The sequence below is a fragment of the Terrapene carolina genome, unplaced genomic scaffold (genome assembly GCF_002925995.2).
Source record: "Terrapene carolina triunguis isolate 2854851 unplaced genomic scaffold, T_m_triunguis-2.0 Scaffold88, whole genome shotgun sequence".
NCBI lineage: Eukaryota > Metazoa > Chordata > Testudines > Emydidae > Terrapene > Terrapene triunguis.
Window position 1 is genome coordinate 22971151 of NW_020664439.1, and position 16910 is coordinate 22988060.

General features: G+C 43.8%; 1 protein-coding gene across 1 annotated transcript in view; it reads right to left on the bottom strand.

Annotated features, from left to right (window-relative positions):
* Positions 1–16910, bottom strand: part of LOC112112474 (glutathione hydrolase-like YwrD proenzyme) — a 30205-nt gene that overhangs the window by 10870 nt on the left and 2425 nt on the right. The window contains 5 exon segments of the mRNA XM_029911115.1: positions 2276–2473; positions 8944–9147; positions 10598–10728; positions 10731–10768; positions 14702–14754. Of these exon segments, the coding sequence (XP_029766975.1) occupies positions 2276–2473; positions 8944–9147; positions 10598–10728; positions 10731–10768; positions 14702–14754 (624 nt within the window).

The following is a 16910-nucleotide window of genomic DNA, read 5'->3' on the forward strand; positions in this document are numbered from 1 at the left end:
CTGTTGCGTGATTCTCCATTGATGGAGTCAAAGCACACGGTTGGGGTAGTGGTGGCTGCACCCCCTAGAATGGCATGCAGCTCCGCGTAGAAGCGGCATGTTTGCGGCTCTGCCCCAGACCTTCCGTTTGCCTCTCTGGCTTTGTGGTAGGCTTGCCTTAGCTCCTTAATTTTCACACGGCACTGCTGTGCGTCCCTGTTATGGCCTCTGTCCTTCATGGCCTTTGAGACTTTTTCTAATATTTTGCCATTTCGTTTACTGCTACGGAGTTCAGCTAGCACTGATTCGTCTCCCCATATGGCGAGCAGATCCCGTACCTCCCGTTCGGTCCATGCTGGAGCTCTTTTGCGATCCTGGGACTCCATCATGGTTATCTGTGCTGATGAGCTCTGCGTGGTCACCTGTGCTCTCCACGCTGGGAAAACAGGAAATGAAATTCAAAAGTTCGCGGGGCTTTTCCTGTCTACCTGGTCAGTGCATCTGAGTTGAGAGCGCTGTCCAGAGCGGTCACAATGAAGCACTGTGGGATAGCTCCCGGAGGCCAATAACGTCAAATTCCGTCCACACTACCCCAAATCCGACCCGCAAAGGCCGATTTTAGTGCTAATCCCCTCGTCGGAGGTGGGGTAAAGAAACCGGTTTAAAGGGCCCTTTACGTCGAAAAAAAGGGCTTCGTCGTGTGGACGTGTCCAGGCTTAATTCGGTTTAACGCTGCTAAAGTCGACCTAAACTCGTAGTGTAGACCAGGCCTAAGTCCATCTCTTTCTGCAGACGCTCAGAAAGTCCCTTTCCAACCACCCCACAGTTACACATTCCCAAATCCAACCCCTGCTGGAAAAGCAAAGAAGGGGAGAGTCTGATTGTGATCCCATTGTGTAAAGCTATGGAGAATCTTCAGGTCAGCAGTGGGCATAGGGGAAAGGAAGGGTTTTTATTTTGCCAATCTGGCCACCATACAGAGGAGAAGTTGTGGGACAAAGGAAAGAATTCCAAAGATGATTGGCAAGGAAACCTCAGTTCCATTCCAGTCTAGGCTGCATGACAGGAAAGTCCTACTCTGAAGTATGAGGGAAGGGGAGGTAGGAAAATATAAAAACAATGAGCAATATATGGTAGCTTCTTGTGGAAAAGCACTGAGTGGGGGGAGGGATAAAAGGCCCAGGAAATCACAAGGCTGAATTTTCTCCTAATGCTCCCTTTTCTGGCCTCAGGGTCCAATTCATCAAGGTACTTAACAACTTGCCTAATTGTAAGCATGTGAGTAGTTCTATTGATTACAATAGTTCTGGTGCTTAAGTTTAGGCACAGGCTTGTAAGTCCCTTGCTGAACTAATACCTCAAAATTCAGCATATTTTTGGCATTATACAGGGGACTCAACTCCTAAGTACTTACTCAGTGATAAGTCAATGGGAGTTTTCCCAAAGTAAAGACTTCAGGAGGTGTACAAATAGGGCCTAGAATTCACAACCTGAATGAGAGAGATTCACTGGCAGGCAGAACACTAGTTTGCTTTCTTTTTAGTATGAATGTTTTCAGATGGATCCCTGCTAAGTGGCAAAGTGCAGCTGCTGACTACCTCAGCTGTGAATATTAAAACAAACTGCTTAGCTCCTGTAAGTCACATAGAAAGTTGCACTGGACAGCAGATCTACTCAGCTACCCCTCGCTTCCCCCTTCCCTGATAAATACTGCAGCTCAGTGATTTCTTGCTGAATTCCTCAGATGGATGTAGAAGCTTGAAAGGCCTGGATCTTTTTCCCCATGCTGAACAGACTGTCCAATCTACATTCTATTAAAAATAATTACAATTAAAAGAAATAGTTTCCACTCTTAACTAAAAAAAAATTGATTTGCTTTTTAGCCGTTCATTAGCTCAACATATTCACATTTACAAGCTTGAATCAAACTCATGGATCAAAACACTTCAAACCTCCGTGTTCAAAATCCAGATCTGAATCAAAATTTTACAGCTTGAGTCCATCTTTAATTTGTAATTAATTCATTAGCTAATTGCTAAGAAACAAACAAAACAGGGCTATGTTTTCTATGTTAGACCTGCACAATTGCAAACACACATTACCCATAAATAGCTGATGTGAACATATAGCTAGAATATTTGTATGCCTATATAGCCAGTTAGGCACCTAGGTGGCCTTATGCACACAAATGGCATATGCATTCACAAGGACAATACTTGAGTTATTAGTGCATGGTGGGTATTCGCAGATATAAATTAGGCATGCAAATACATAAGTACACTTCTTCATGCCTAACTTGGTAAACCAAACTCATGATCTCTACCGGGTTCAGAACACTGAACTGTCTAGAATACCTTGAATTTGTGAAAATCAGTTTGACTTCATCAGTGACATGATCTTCTAAATCCATTATTCCTCCATTTTTCTGAACAGTTTCTATAATAGCTTCTGCAACACAACCTTCATAGAATCTTTTCTTGCCAGATTTTGTCAGCTCCTGAAAGAGTTGTAGCATGTAGCCTGGAAACTACAAAACAAAGGACATTCTAGCGAGACAAATTTGTCTTGGTCAAAGTTAAATTGGCATCTTCAAGTGGATTAAACTATTTAACTCTACTGGTTATATCATTTGAATGATTTCGGTGATTTACATGGGCCAGATGTGTAAAATCCACTCTGAGAATGATTGTGCATCTGGGAGAACTTTGATCCAGTTCTGCCTTGTCTTATATCCTATGCAACACATTCAAAGCATTGCATCTCTATTGAAATGGTAGTCTGTCAACAGGGAAGCACTTCGCTTGTTGTCCCTTTTGGTTACTTTAAGCCATCTCTGGTTGAGTTCAGAGCTTTTTGAGCAATGTCTGTTGTATCTAGTACTCCCAAAGGGTTAAATTTGTCCTGGCTTACACACTTGCAGAATTCACTAACTCACATTTGGTAATCCACAATGCTTTCTCTCTATCCACCACATCATCAGTTTTGATTAGTGAAGACATGACATATTTGCATTGGCAGCACATAGTATTACATCAGCAATGTACTTTGCATTATTAATATATAGGCAAGGTATGGGCCCAATCCTACTCCCCCTGACGTCAGTATCGAGAAGAAACTCTCAGTGACTTCAGCTCAACCATGACTGAGCCCCAAGTCAGAAAGTTATATTTCCATTGAATGGTAAGAATGGAGAGACTAAGCCAGGTTAAGAGAAACTAAGTTTATAAAGCAGAAGAAGCCAAGGTATCACAGATACTGGTGCTTCAGCAGGTAGGCCAACTAGCTTTGTCTTATAATTATATGTGCATGAATGTGTAATGCATTTATTCAAAGAAGCAAGGGTGTGACAGATACTAAAGAACTAGCATCTAGGTCACACAGCAATAACTTAATGTTAAAAATTCAAGGGAATTCCATAGCTATATAAGTAAGCAAAAGACAGGGCAAGGTGCATTTTTAAGCTACAATAATGAGATGCCTTAGGGGTATAGCAACAACCATAGCTTGTCATTACCAACCCAGGATGCTTACTGTGACTTTAGCATGTTAAATTCTAAAGAGGAAAACTTGCAATATGAAAAAACAAACTTTCAGATTGAAAAACATGTAGCAGCCATACGGTTATATCTGAGAGAAATAGTCAGGTACTTTAAAAGTTTTAGTGATAAATCATTACCAAGTTTAAAAACTATTCATTAATTCATACACTGGGCTCAGAATTACTTAAGGAAGTCTTTAGGACCCTGATGTTTCCTGAGTCTGTTCCTGCCTTTCACAGAGTCTCTCCTAGCACAGTTGCCAGAGATAGCAGGGTAAAATAGATAAGCAAAAGAACACTTTTTTGCATACTCATTTAAGACGAAATAATGTTAAGCCTCGACTGAATGGATTTTAGCCAGTTTCTGAATCTGCTGAGTTGTCACCCTGTTTCCTCGCAGATGCAGAAGGAACAATTTGCCCATTTAACAAATGTAACTCACACACCTTCTGGGTGTGGTGCTCTGTCCCATCTAGTGACACCGAGACCACTTACAGAGAGAGATAAAATGAGTCTGCTCTACGGTCTTAGGGCTTGTCTACAGTGGCACTTTACAGCGCTGCAACTTTCTCGCTCAGGGGGGTGAAAAAACACCCCCTGAGCACAGCAAGTTTCAGCGCTGTAAAGTGTCAGTGAAGACAGTGTACCAGCGCTGGGGAGCCATGCTCCCAGGTCTGGTAGCTTTGCCTCTTATGGAAGTGTTTTTTTTAGAGCGCTGGGAGATCTCTCTCCCTGCACTCTGCCCTGACCACACAAGCTGATCGGGAGGTGTGGGGAGGGAGGGGGAGGTGCTGATTGGCGGGGCTGCCGGTGGGCGGGAGGTACTGGGAGGGGAGCTGATGGGGGGCTGCTGACGTAGTACTGTGGCTCTTTGGCAATGTACATTATAAATTTTGGCTCCTTCTCAGGCTCAGGTTGGCCACCCCTGGCCTAAAGCTTAGACGCTCCTAGGAAGCTAGAAAAAGTAAAGTCTGTAAAGCTACTGGACAAATCCTGCAGATTTCTATACCAGAAAAATATAGGATTCCCATCTTGACATAGCCCCGTTAGGACTTCAGTTCCTGGTGATTTGAGATTAGTTTATTCATCTGTTTTGGTCATTCGAGTTACATCTAGTCATCATGTAATCAGTCGTTGTCAGACATCAGAAGGAATAGGAACGGTAGGCTAGATACAAGAGGGCAATAAATCCTGATGTTCCTGAACCTAAGAACAAGAGACCTCCATAAGAAAAATAACAAAGAAGGCTTCTCTGTAAGTGGCAAAAACATGAATTTAAAAAAACCACCTAAAATCACATTTGAGAGTGAATGTTTCATGAAACTCTATTCTCTCTGTCACTTGTTAGTTCATTTCTTTGATTTTTCCCTTTTCTCTAGTTACATCTTTTAATATTTAAACAAGATTTTTTTTTTTTTTTTGGTAGAAACTTTGGGGCTAATGTACTACTCCTGGAAAGGAGAAACTTTGTATCTCTGAAAAGGAGTACAGGGCAAGCTGAGTGTCTCCCTCATCTGTGCCAAAACACATAAACTCCAGGGGCCAGATCTTTAGCTGATGTCAGAGGTCATAGCTATGCACTGACGGTCCTGTGACCAATTATCTAGCTGAGAATCTGCCCTCTCTTGGTCCAGGCCTAGGCCTCTCATTATGGAGCAGAGAATAAATAGTTCTGAATTTTGCAAAAGGGAAATTATTTTTCTAATTGGATTCGAGATTTAAAAGTTTTAAATTCAAATATTTCGGCCTTTCATTAAAACAGGTTTCTCTGATCACACCCTCTCAATAGCAACGAGCTTCAAACCCATAGGAGAATGGCTGCTGGTTGTCCTGGCGCTAGTCAGTAGTGACACCACCAAAGGCGAAGGACTTAGGGTGCTTTAAAACCAGTGTAAATGAGAGGGAACGTAGAGAGTTTTGCCTCTGGCCTTCAGTGGTAGCAGGAATGGGCCGTAACAATGCACGGTGTTGCTTAGAGACTTTTAAAGTTTTTGCTCACAAAGGCCATACCTGTGATGTTGCTGAAAGTGTAACTCCGACAGACCCCAGTCATCGGGATCGAACCTGGGGCTTCTGGAGCTTAGTGCATGAGCCTTTATCGCATGAGCTAAAAGCCAACTGGCTGTTAGCTAAGGGCTAGTCTACACTGGCAATGTTAAAGTGCTGCTGTTTCGTGGCATGCAGGAGGCTGTGGGGAGGAGGGCAGTGATGAGCTCCCAAAATCCTAAGAACCGGTTCCCTACCGGGTCCTCGACGGCACTTCGGCGGTGGGGGGGGGGTGTCTTCACTCGCTCCGGGTTTTCGGCGGCATTTCGGCGGCAGGTACTTCACCCGGAGCGAGTGAAGACCCCTACCCCACCGCCGAAGTGCTGCCGAAGACCCGGTAGGGAACCGCGCGATGAGTACAAGCCCCATGTGCCTGTTTCCCCCCCCCCATCCGACCCCAACCCACATCCTGCCCCCGACTGCCCCCCTCAGAACCCGCAACCCATCAACTCCCCCCGCTCCTTGTCCCCTGACCACCCCCTCCCGAGACCCCCCACCCTAACTACCCACCTCCTACCCAACTCGCCCCGCTCCCTGTCCCCTGACTGCCCCGACCCCATCCACCACCACCCCAATAGACCCCCGGAAATCCCACGCCTACCCCCCCCCCCCCCCGTTCCCCGTCCCCTGACCGCCCCTCCCCCCCGAGCCTCTGCCCCCTCCAACCGCTCCCTGCCCCTTATCCAACCCCTCCTCCCAGCCCTGGCCCGGCCCCCTTACCATGCTGCTGTGTAAGGATGCCGTGCGGCCGCTGGAGCTCGCAGCCCCACCCCCTTACCATGCCGCTCAAAGCGGCAGGAGCTGCAGAGCTGCCCAGAGCGCTGGCACCGGCAGCGCAGCACGCTGGGGATCTGCAAGGGGGAGGAGAGCGGGGGAAGGGGCCGGGGGAGCCTCCCCAGCTGGGAGCTCAGGCGGGCCGGGCAGGACGGTCCCACGGGCCGGATGTGGCCCGCGGACTGGAGTTTGCTCACCCGCCCAACCCTTTAGGAACCGGTTCTACACCGGCTTCTAAATTTAACAACCAGTTCTTGCGAACCGGTGCAAACTGGCTCCAGCTCACCACTGGAGGAGGGGGAGGAGCGAGGGCACAGGAGGCTCAGAGGAGGGGGTGCGAAGGGGTGGAGTGGGGGCAGGGCCTGTGACAGAGCCAGGGATTGAGCAGTGAGCACCCCCTGGCACATTGGAAAGTTGGCGCCTGTAGCTCCAGCCCTGGAGTCAGTGCCTATACAAGGAGACTCACATTAATTTCTGAAGAGCCGCATGTGGCTCCGGAGCCACAGGTTGGCCACCCCTGCGTTAGGCTCATATTAACCACAAGGCTGTCAGAAGACAGGATACTGGGCTAGATGGACCTTTGGTCTGACCCAGTATGACCGTTCTTATGTTCTCTCAGGTGAGTTCCCTAACCAGCAGGCTATGAAATATTCTGAATCAGGGCACCCTCAACTTCCCCTGTTTGAAGCTGTTCCACTGTGGATAAATAATCAGAGAGTCACTGGGCCAGAGAGAGAGCACAAGCATAAGAATGATTCTATGGCCTGGTGGTTCAAGCATTCACCCAGGATGTGGGGGAGACAGCATCCAGTCCACCTGCTCCAATGATTCTTTAATTATTCATCCAAAGTAGAACTGCAGAGTGCCTGATCAAGGCAGAAACATGGTGTCTAAGGAACTTTTACTGGAAAAATTTATGCACCGAGAGAGTTTAGGTCCCTACAAGGTTCAGCAGGGGGTGTTTTGTACATACCATTGGAGCTTGATTCTGGGGTTTAGATGCCTAATATGGCAGTCAGGTGCCTAAATCCTGTTGTGAATATAGCCCTTGCTGAACAAGCCAAGTAGAAAAAAGTCTGCGAACAGAAAGGGTTATAGCTGCGGGAGAACTGCAATCTATTGACCTCAGATGTCTGCATTATGTGCCCCTTTACTAGAGGGTTACAAACACTGGGTGGGATAGGGAATTTGAGGGCCTAATTCATTTCATTTCTGGTTAGTGATTGCTATAGTTGGTGCTGACAGCACAGTTTACATTTGAGGATTTTTTAAATTTAAATTAATCTGCTGTGTTTTTTACTATAGCTTTATTTGATCTATGTCTGGAATTTAACATGTGGGCATACTTGTTATACCTTTATTTTGTTCAGCTTTCAATAAATATTATTTATTTGTATTGCTGTAGCACAGAGGAACTGATCTGAATCACAGAACAAAAAGGTGGCTTCTGCCTCAAAGATATTATAATCTCACTATAAAACAAGACACAACGGCTGGATAGGGAGAGACAGGTGGAGGACCACAAGTGAACAAGGAGTCAATATTGGTCAGCATGCTAAGCAGTGGTCTCAGGATTAGAATTTAAAATAGAGTGCATCTACAGAAAGAATGGATGGAGTATACAGAAAAATTACCTCTCCAAATGAGAAATATGTTCAATGAATTTTTTAACAGGTGGCATGGGATTATTCAGGAGAAGAATCTTCATACAAGACCAATTAGTACAGCTGTAACCTTGGCCCCATATAAGTCAATGGCAAGAGTCCCACTGACTTTAATAGGAGAAGGGTTTCACAAGGCTGTTTTCTACTCATACCAGTGTAACTCAAATGACTTAAAGAGTTACTTCTGGTTTATACCACCATTAGCGAGATCAAAATCAGGCCCTATGAATGTTAGCCGCTGCACTGCGGGGTTCCACCACAACCTCTGTGTAGAGATAGAAGGCAGCAACCTTCTTTGATGTGACAGGGTTTTAGCATTTCAAAGGCAATGGTGAATCAGACAGTGCATTTTGCCCCAGGAGGTACCTGGTACTGAAGGGATGAAAGGGCAAACAGTGGGATGAGGTGTATCATCTCTCTATATAACAAGGGAGTGTTCCCTTAAGTAACAGGTTACAAGCTGGTACCAAGTTGTTAAATATTAACAGGAGACAACTAATCAACTGAAGTTCAGTGAACTCCTCTCCTTAATCATCCAGACACATTAAGAAACAAAAGGAAAAAAATGTTAACCATTTACAAAAAATATATCTATTAGAACTATCCCATAATAATTTCTGCAGGATATACGGCATGGTAATTTTGGGGGTGAAAGGCATAGTTGTGCAAATCATGTACTTTTTTTAACGAACACAATAAACATTTAAAGTGTTACTTGTTCGTATTTTTTACATCTAGACCTGTGTTTGTTAAGTTTGTCTCCTACTTCTGATCTCCTGGTTACCTGATCCTGCCGGACTCCTGCTCTGACCAGTAGGCCAGACCACTCACATCCCAGTTGTGACATTAATAAGGAGATGCATGCTAAAATAAGTTTAATTTTACAAACAAAGCAAAACACTCTGTTGGTTCCAAATGTCCCAGGGACTGTAATCTAAAAACAGATTTCCTTATGTCAAAGGTGTTGGCCAAAAAGGGATTGCAGAACCCTTGTCCATGATGAGGAGTGTGGCCATGAATCGGTAGCTCTTTCCCAGGTTTGTTTCCAGGTGCTTGTAAAACATGAGCACCACATTTCCAATGATAGGCAGTAATCTCTGACACAGGAAAACATTTCTCAGCCAATTTGATAGCAGGTTGCAGAATCTGTCCCATGGAGAGCGGAATAAACAATTAGGAAAAGATGACAAAATTATTTCCAGATTATTGCATTTGCAACTCGAGCCCAAAACAGTAAAATCTTGCACATGGGCTTAACTTTACACATAAGTCGTTCCACAGAAGGCAGTGAGACTACTCATAAACATCAAGTTAGGTATGTGTAACTGTTTGTACGAGCAGGACCTTAGTTCTTACAAAGAAACCAACACATAGCATATCAGACTGCATCAATATGGCACTTTACCTACAACTGTGCTTAAAGTGCTACATTTGTTTTGGAACTTCTGATTCTTATTATTTTACACATGCAATGCCCACTTGTAGCAGTTATAGGTAAGTAAGTGACACTTCAGTGGAGTAGCACGGTACCAAATTACTTTTTCCCTCCTGTTCCCCTGTAATGGTCTAGGTAGTAGGGTTTTGCTCAGCTCAGTTTTTATGGCAGGAGAGTATCCAGATTTCAATGCTGACTCTTTATCACTGTTTTTTCTCACCTATTAACAATGAAAGAAGGGCAGGTCTAGGAGGATAGAAGACTTTTGCCATCCCTGTCATTCTGGGACACGATTTTCCCACTTTCCCTTCTTGCTAACACAACAGTCGTTGAATGGAGCACAAGCGGTGCCCCGTCCTGACTACCCCACTCCTCCCCCAAGAACTGAAAACATCCCATCTCTGCTACACTCTCAACTGCTACCAGTCCAGGGAGCACAAATCCTAAGTATTGCTCCTAGCTCAGTGCTCAAGTGAGCTTTTGATTTTCAAACACCTCTCAAATATTTGTGGTAGGGAAGAGTATTAGGATGGGATGGTGTCATGATCACTCCCCTAATGCAGTAAGTGGGGGGTAATATGAAAGGGAACTTTAAATGTAAATGGCTAATCTGCTTGTCTTTGGGATTTTCTTTATAACATTTCCCTCCATTTAAAAAAAAATGCACTACTGTAATTTTACAAATTAGTGTTTCCTATATAAAGGAACAAAAGGAGAGCCATCTATTTAAACAAACACCTAAAGGTAGCTCCTGAATTTTGCCTTCCCATTCCTTTTAAAATGAAAAAAACCTAGGAAAGGACATAAACCAGAACTTGAGACCTAACCCAGCCCCTTAGGAAAGTTTAGATCCATATCCAAGCTTTGCAGTTTTGTCCCATTAGAAAGATGGGGCAGGACCAGGGCCAGAGCCAAAACCGCAACCCCAAATCTGAGCACGTCTGCACTTGAACTCCTCACCCATGAACATTGTCCTTCGGTTGTGAAATTACTTGAAAAAGAGAAGACGCAGACACCAAAAGGAAACAAAGCTGGATTAAACAGCAGATTTAACAAAGATAAGATAATGGGTAAAAACCTCACAATACTGCTAGCAGAATTTGTATTTATATTGTACCTAGAACAATCTCTATGTGTATTAAACAACATTTTTAAACAAACATTTTCACTGAGCTTCACCTTTTTGCTTCCATATAGGGAAACAGCTTCGCAGTAGCTAGCACTTGTACTTGGCACAGTGATATTAGGAGCATGAAATGAAGGAAGAGGCTTCGTCTCATTAAAACTTGCACGTTTAACAGTCCAATGGTCAATGCCTCGGGAGACCTGCCACTGCAAGGCAAACAGAAGTGCATACGTAACAGAACAAACTATCAGGCCATCAGGTTCAGTTGACAAAAGAGTGATCGTAACACTGTAAGCACAGCACAGCAGTAACAGCATGCCCAGCAACAGCATGAAAATGCACCGGAACAATTATAACAAAGTCACATTTTTCACAAAACAGTTCCCTATGGCCCATATCCTGCAGTCCTTACTCTGCAAAAACTCCTATGAAATAAAACACATTCGTTGACAACCATATTTAAAAACAAGTTATTTGAATTGCCACCTTGACTTTTCCCCTAGTTCATTTCTGTCATAAAGTCAGCAGTCATCCTGTCAGGGACACTTTCTGTGAGGTGCCTTACTTAGCACAGCTGACAACTCACTGGGAATGTCCATGGGAGTTGAGAGTGTGTGTATCAGAACCTCACAGGATATAGCTCTTTGGAAGTTGGATTTCCCGCCTGCATAAAATACTGGGTTCTAGCCGTTTCTGAGATAGTCACTGCTAAAAATAGATCAGAACTGAAATGGGGCGAAAGAAGGTAAGATGGTAATCAGAAAAAATATAGCTTTAAAGCCTGACATCTTATGAACCACCGGGAGTAGAAGTAAATGCTGCATCATGCTGGTCAGCAGGTTTTCAATGAGGTACAGCATTTAGGCCCAAGCCTACAGACCTTGTAGAGCAAAAAAATTCTAGCCTTGGTGACTTGTGAAAAAATTGAACCTTCAAATTGTCACTGGTCCCTTCAATTAGTAATGTTTCTGGGCCCTGTTCCAGTATTCAGTATGGCAAGTCCAGGATCCCAAACCAATGTAATTTTTTCCCTCTACCCTTGTGTTTTAAGTTTCAATCAGACTTTATCTCATATTTATTTCCAAGAAATTATCTTTATTTTGCTATCACTTTTATATCGTTGATATAGTTTGTGCAAATTATTGCAATGAATAATGGAAAATATTTTCCAAGGGAAAGGATTCTCTAATGGTATTTCCAGCAGAGAGCTCAGGGGCCCTTAGTACAATTGGATATAACTCAGAGTTACATCATTAAAATAGTTTCCTGATTCTTCATAGACAGGTGAAGAAAATCAGTGTTATCTGCATTAGAGTATTCATTGCTCTCCCTCATGACCATAACAAACAAGAATGTAAGGGCACCTGGAAGTGATATTCTTTCCACAATAATACTCTCTGGTAGACTATAAAGCCAACTGCCTGCCTCCTTTATAGCTTCTTGATTACACGTACAATAAAAGTCCACTGTGGAATAACAGTTATTTCTTTGCCGTTATGAATAATGCATTTGAATAGAATTCAAATATAGGAAAATTAAACAAACAATTGAAAAGGAAACGAGGTGCAAATCTGGACTCTGACCTCTCCCTAACAAATGTCTCTCCAGTGAAACTGGCGCTGGAGACTGGCTAGCCATCTGGAAGTTCGATTGTAATTCAAAAAAGGTATTACACAACTCAGCCTGAGGGCACTCATGTAAAAATGAACAAAGAGGACATGACAATGATGTTATTATGGATGTTGTCAAGCCTCGTGTAGACAGAGTCTAACTCTGTACGCCTTTTTTTGGTGAAATTCCTATTGAAATCAGTGTAAATTCTGCTCTCAGTTACACTTATGCAATCCCAGGAAAGCCTAGTGGTTTGAACTGGAGTTTTGCCTGTATAAGGGGCTGAAAGATCAGATTCATGGTGACCCTCTCATCTGAACTTGCTCACCCAAAACAATACCAGTCTAGGGTTTGATCCTGTGAGGCAGCTGAGCGCTAGCTGCTCCAACTTCCACGGAAGATTCTAAGGCTCAGTCCTGCTGCCATTCAAGTCAATGGGAGTTTTGCTACTAATTTCAAAGGCAGCAAGATTGGGCCTTTGTTTAGGCCATGTCTACACTATAGCTGCTACAGTGGCACAGCTGTGGCGCTGCAGCTGTGCCACTGTAGCACCGTAGCATAGACACTTCCTACATTAACAAAAGAGGTTTTTCTATTGATGTAATTAATCCATCTGTCTGAGAGGCAGCAGCTCGATCGTCGAAAGAATTTCTTCTTTTGACCTGGCTGGATCTTCACTGGGGATTAGGTTGACCATACTATGGCACACAGGGAGTGAAATTTTTCACAGCCATGAGTGACGTAACTTGGTTGATCTAATTTTTAAACGTCAACCGGGCCTTACTCTGAACTCAATGGGAGCTCTCTCTGGAGTCATCCAGTCCCCAGTAGATGAATAATTTTAGTTGTTATACAAGGAGGATTTTCCCAACCTCAAACAAAGCACTTCTGAAAGCCACAACCACTCCAATCTGGCTAACAAATAACACTTCCCTTTTTTTGTATCAGCCTCCTGTGACTTTTAGTAATGAATAAAGGTCTTTAGTTATTACGAGGAAATCCAAAAGACCTTCCCTTCTGCTCTGGATTGTGCTTTTATAAAATGAACCCTAGAGATGTGATTCTGCAAGTCTTCTGCACATGGAATCCCTTTTTAAGCCCATGTGAGCTTTCCCCACACAGAGGGCTTACAGGAGCAAAGCCTAAATCAGATGGTAATTAATGTTATCAATTTTATTTTTAATTTGCAATAAAGTCAGGCCAGTGACACGTGAAAATTTGCAGAGACTCAGTCGGGAAAACATTTTTTTCTAATCTGGTGTGGTGTTCTGTAACCAGAGACCTAATCTTCCCTCAAAAATCAGCATTTGGATCAGCAAAACCCACAGCGTATGAGCCCCAGATTCAAGAGTAAAAAACTGGCCTCAATTCAGCAGAGTGGTCTGGAAATAATTCTGTGCCTGACAGTAACATTTCACCCAGATGCTTCTTCCCAGAACAATTAAAGATCTCTTGCTGATACTGCCCTTCTTGTCCCTGGTCTTCAACCCACAGACACTCACTTTTCTTTCACACATTTGAACTAATTCCATGGAAGGAAGGAAGAAAGGTGCAAGAAGAAATATCATAAAGTGAAAAGAGATTCTGGGCCAGATTTGCTCTCATTTATAACAGTGTAAAACCAAAATAACTTCCTTTAAGTCAGGAGTTACTCCATATTTATACTTGGCTCCCTAACTCAGGGGTTTTCAAACTTCCTTGCACCTCGACCCCCTTCTGACAACAAAAATTACTACATGACCGCAGGAGAGGGGACTGAAGCCTGAGCCCACCTGAGCCCTGCCGCCCTGGGTGCGGGAGCCAAAGCCCAAGCCCAAGCCCAAGGGCTTTAGCCCCAGGCAAGGGGCCTGTAACCTGAGCCTGTCAGCCAGGGCTGAAACCCTTGGGCTTCAGCTTGGGCCCTGGGCCCCAGCAAGTCTAAGCCAGCCCTGGCGACCCCATTAAAATGGGGTCGCAATCTACTTTGGGGTCCTGACCCACAGTTGAGAACCGCTGCCTTAACTGTTCAACAATAAAAATTCTGAAAACTTTTCTTATTTTAAAAAAAGGTTTTGTTCCTTAGAAAGATAGAAATGCTAGGATCTAATTTCTAAAACAAAAATATGAGAATACTGGCATGCAGGGAGGGGAAAGGAGACTGAGAGAAAAGAAGAAACAACATAACCATCCATCAGAAACTCAGAACAATACAAGGGGTGAAATCCTGCCTCCGCTGAACTCAATCAGAGTTTTGTTATTGACTTCAATGGGGTTGGATTTCATCTACAGAGCTTAAGGAACAGATAACAGAGCCTCTTGTTTTTTACTCATCCAGGGCTTTATATCAGTGGTTCTCAAATGTTTTCATTTATACCAGTTCATTAGAGGAAATCCTCTTGTGGACCATCTCCCCATCCTCCATCTTCCCAGCATCAATATGAAAAGGACTCCGCAGACCATCAGAAAAGATCCTACAAATAGATACCAATGGCCCTGGGGGACACTTTATGGAGGTACATTCCATATTGCTACATGCCACAGAAATTTACTATGTCACAATGAACATTGTACCACTCTGGGGATACATGATGTTATTAACCTCCTACAACATGAATAACCCCAGAAAGAACAGGAAATTTACATGAGACTGAAAATGTTGACAGTAGCCAATTACATTTCCTCTAAGGGAGATGAAAGACTTAATTTTGTTCCTCTAGTGAATGATCTGGTAGAAATGTTAAGCAGTTTTATGTAAATGTTTCTCCTGCTTAAAGCAAAGAAAAGCATTTTTATATCCTGCTCTGGCAATATGTCTGACTCCGTCATGTTGAATGGAAAGAGAAAAACTAAATTATACCGGGCAAGAGGACCGAGACATTAAACAGATAGCTGCTGGGCTCTGACGCTGATGAGAACCCTGTCTGTGAGTGAATTTGTAACTAGCCAGACACAAAATTAGGGAAATGATTCTGATTTTTATAGGAATGGGTTATGACAAAATTGTAGTCATAAAACAAGCATTTAAGAAAGCATGTGATCACGCGCACACACACAAGTGTTTTACATCTAACCCTAAATGTAACAGGTTTTCCATCTCTATTGTTTCTGATTTAGCCACTAGGTGAAATATCATCTATTATTGCTAATCCATTCTATTGTTTTTCCAGTAATACACAGAGTTCAGAATCAGGATTGAGGCTTCTTTATGTTTAAAATGTACAAGCCTGGAGTAGAAAACACAGTCCATACCTCAAAGAATTTACAAGCTAAATAATAAAGATGCAACAAGTGAGTATAACAACAACAAAAAGGTGTTTACATAGGCACAGCTAGATGGTTTTGAATCAATTTGTATATTAACAAATTAGAGAAACATCTGAAAGTCCTACTGCCCAGCTACCTGGCTGTTATTAGTTGGCAATTTCCTATAGAACAGGGGTTCCCAAACTTGGTTGGCGGCTTGTTCAGGATAAGCCCCTGGCATGCCACGAGACGCTTTGTTTACCCGAGCGTCTGCAGGTATGGCCGCTCGCAGCAACAGTTCGCTGTTCCCGGCCAATGGGAGCTGCGGGAAGTGGCACAGGCTGGGCCATCGCTTCCCACAGCTCCCATTGGACAGGAGCAGTGAACCACGGCCACAAGGAGCTGCGAGCAGCCGTACCTGCAGATGCTGAGGTAAACAAAGCGTCTCGCGGCCTGCCAGGGGCTTACCCTGAACAAGCCATGAATCAAGTTTGGGAACCCCTACTATAGAACTAAGCAGGTTTTAAGGGTGGCCACTTTATAAGCCAGTTCATCAAAGATATTTGGCGTGGTGGCTGGCCCCTTTAAGAAGAGTCAGGGTCCAGTCTATCCATGACAGGCTTTCTAAGGAGAACAAGGCTTTCTTGGCCCACCTGTAGTAATTAACTGCCTAGGTGGCTGGTTGGCAGCTAATTGACTAAGGAGCACCTGTACCTGATAAAAGGCTACCAGAGGTTAGTTAAGAGGGAGTGTTCCTAGCAGAAGAGGAGAATTATGAAGAGCTGCTAGAGAGACAGGCTCAGAAGAAGGATTGCTGATGCTGTGCTTTCTCAATGCTAGGCTGGACGGCTGACTTACTAGCACAGAGCCCAAGAGGAGGGCTGTGAAACTTTTCAGAACAAGAAGGGTAAGCCTGCCTGGCTTGTAGTATGCAGACCCAGGACTGCCAGACTCCTGAACTTGAGAGAGAAGGCCTGTGGGAATTAGCACCCAGGCTCCCAGAAGGATGAACTTCAGGGACTAAGACAATTGTACCCTAAAGAAGAACGAATAACTTAAGTCCTGTGCAGGGGGAAGCTTGTCTGGGAGAGAATCATTGAGATTGCACAGGAGAGGGGTCAAGGTGCCAGGAAGACTTTCTATAATGTTTTCTTATAACATATCTTCACTGGTAATAGAACAGGAAGTCCTCTGTATTGTGCAGTTTTGTTTTTAAAACTATGGGCCAACATACAGTCAGACAGCTAATGTTCAGGTTCCCAGATGCTAAAGTGATGGGTGTGGAATAAGACATTAAAGATCATCTTCCCCATCTGCTCTGCTTCCTTGCCTCAATGCTAATATGGAGGGGCCATCCACTCCAGGCCTAACAACTATTTACTAGTAGTTTGGTCCCTAAACCAGCTCAGTCTTTAATGATAATAAGAACTAGACCCAATTTCTGTGATGTTTTTTATTAATGGAAATCATCTCCACTAGGGGCTGAGTCAAACCCACCAAACATGTCCCTTAGAG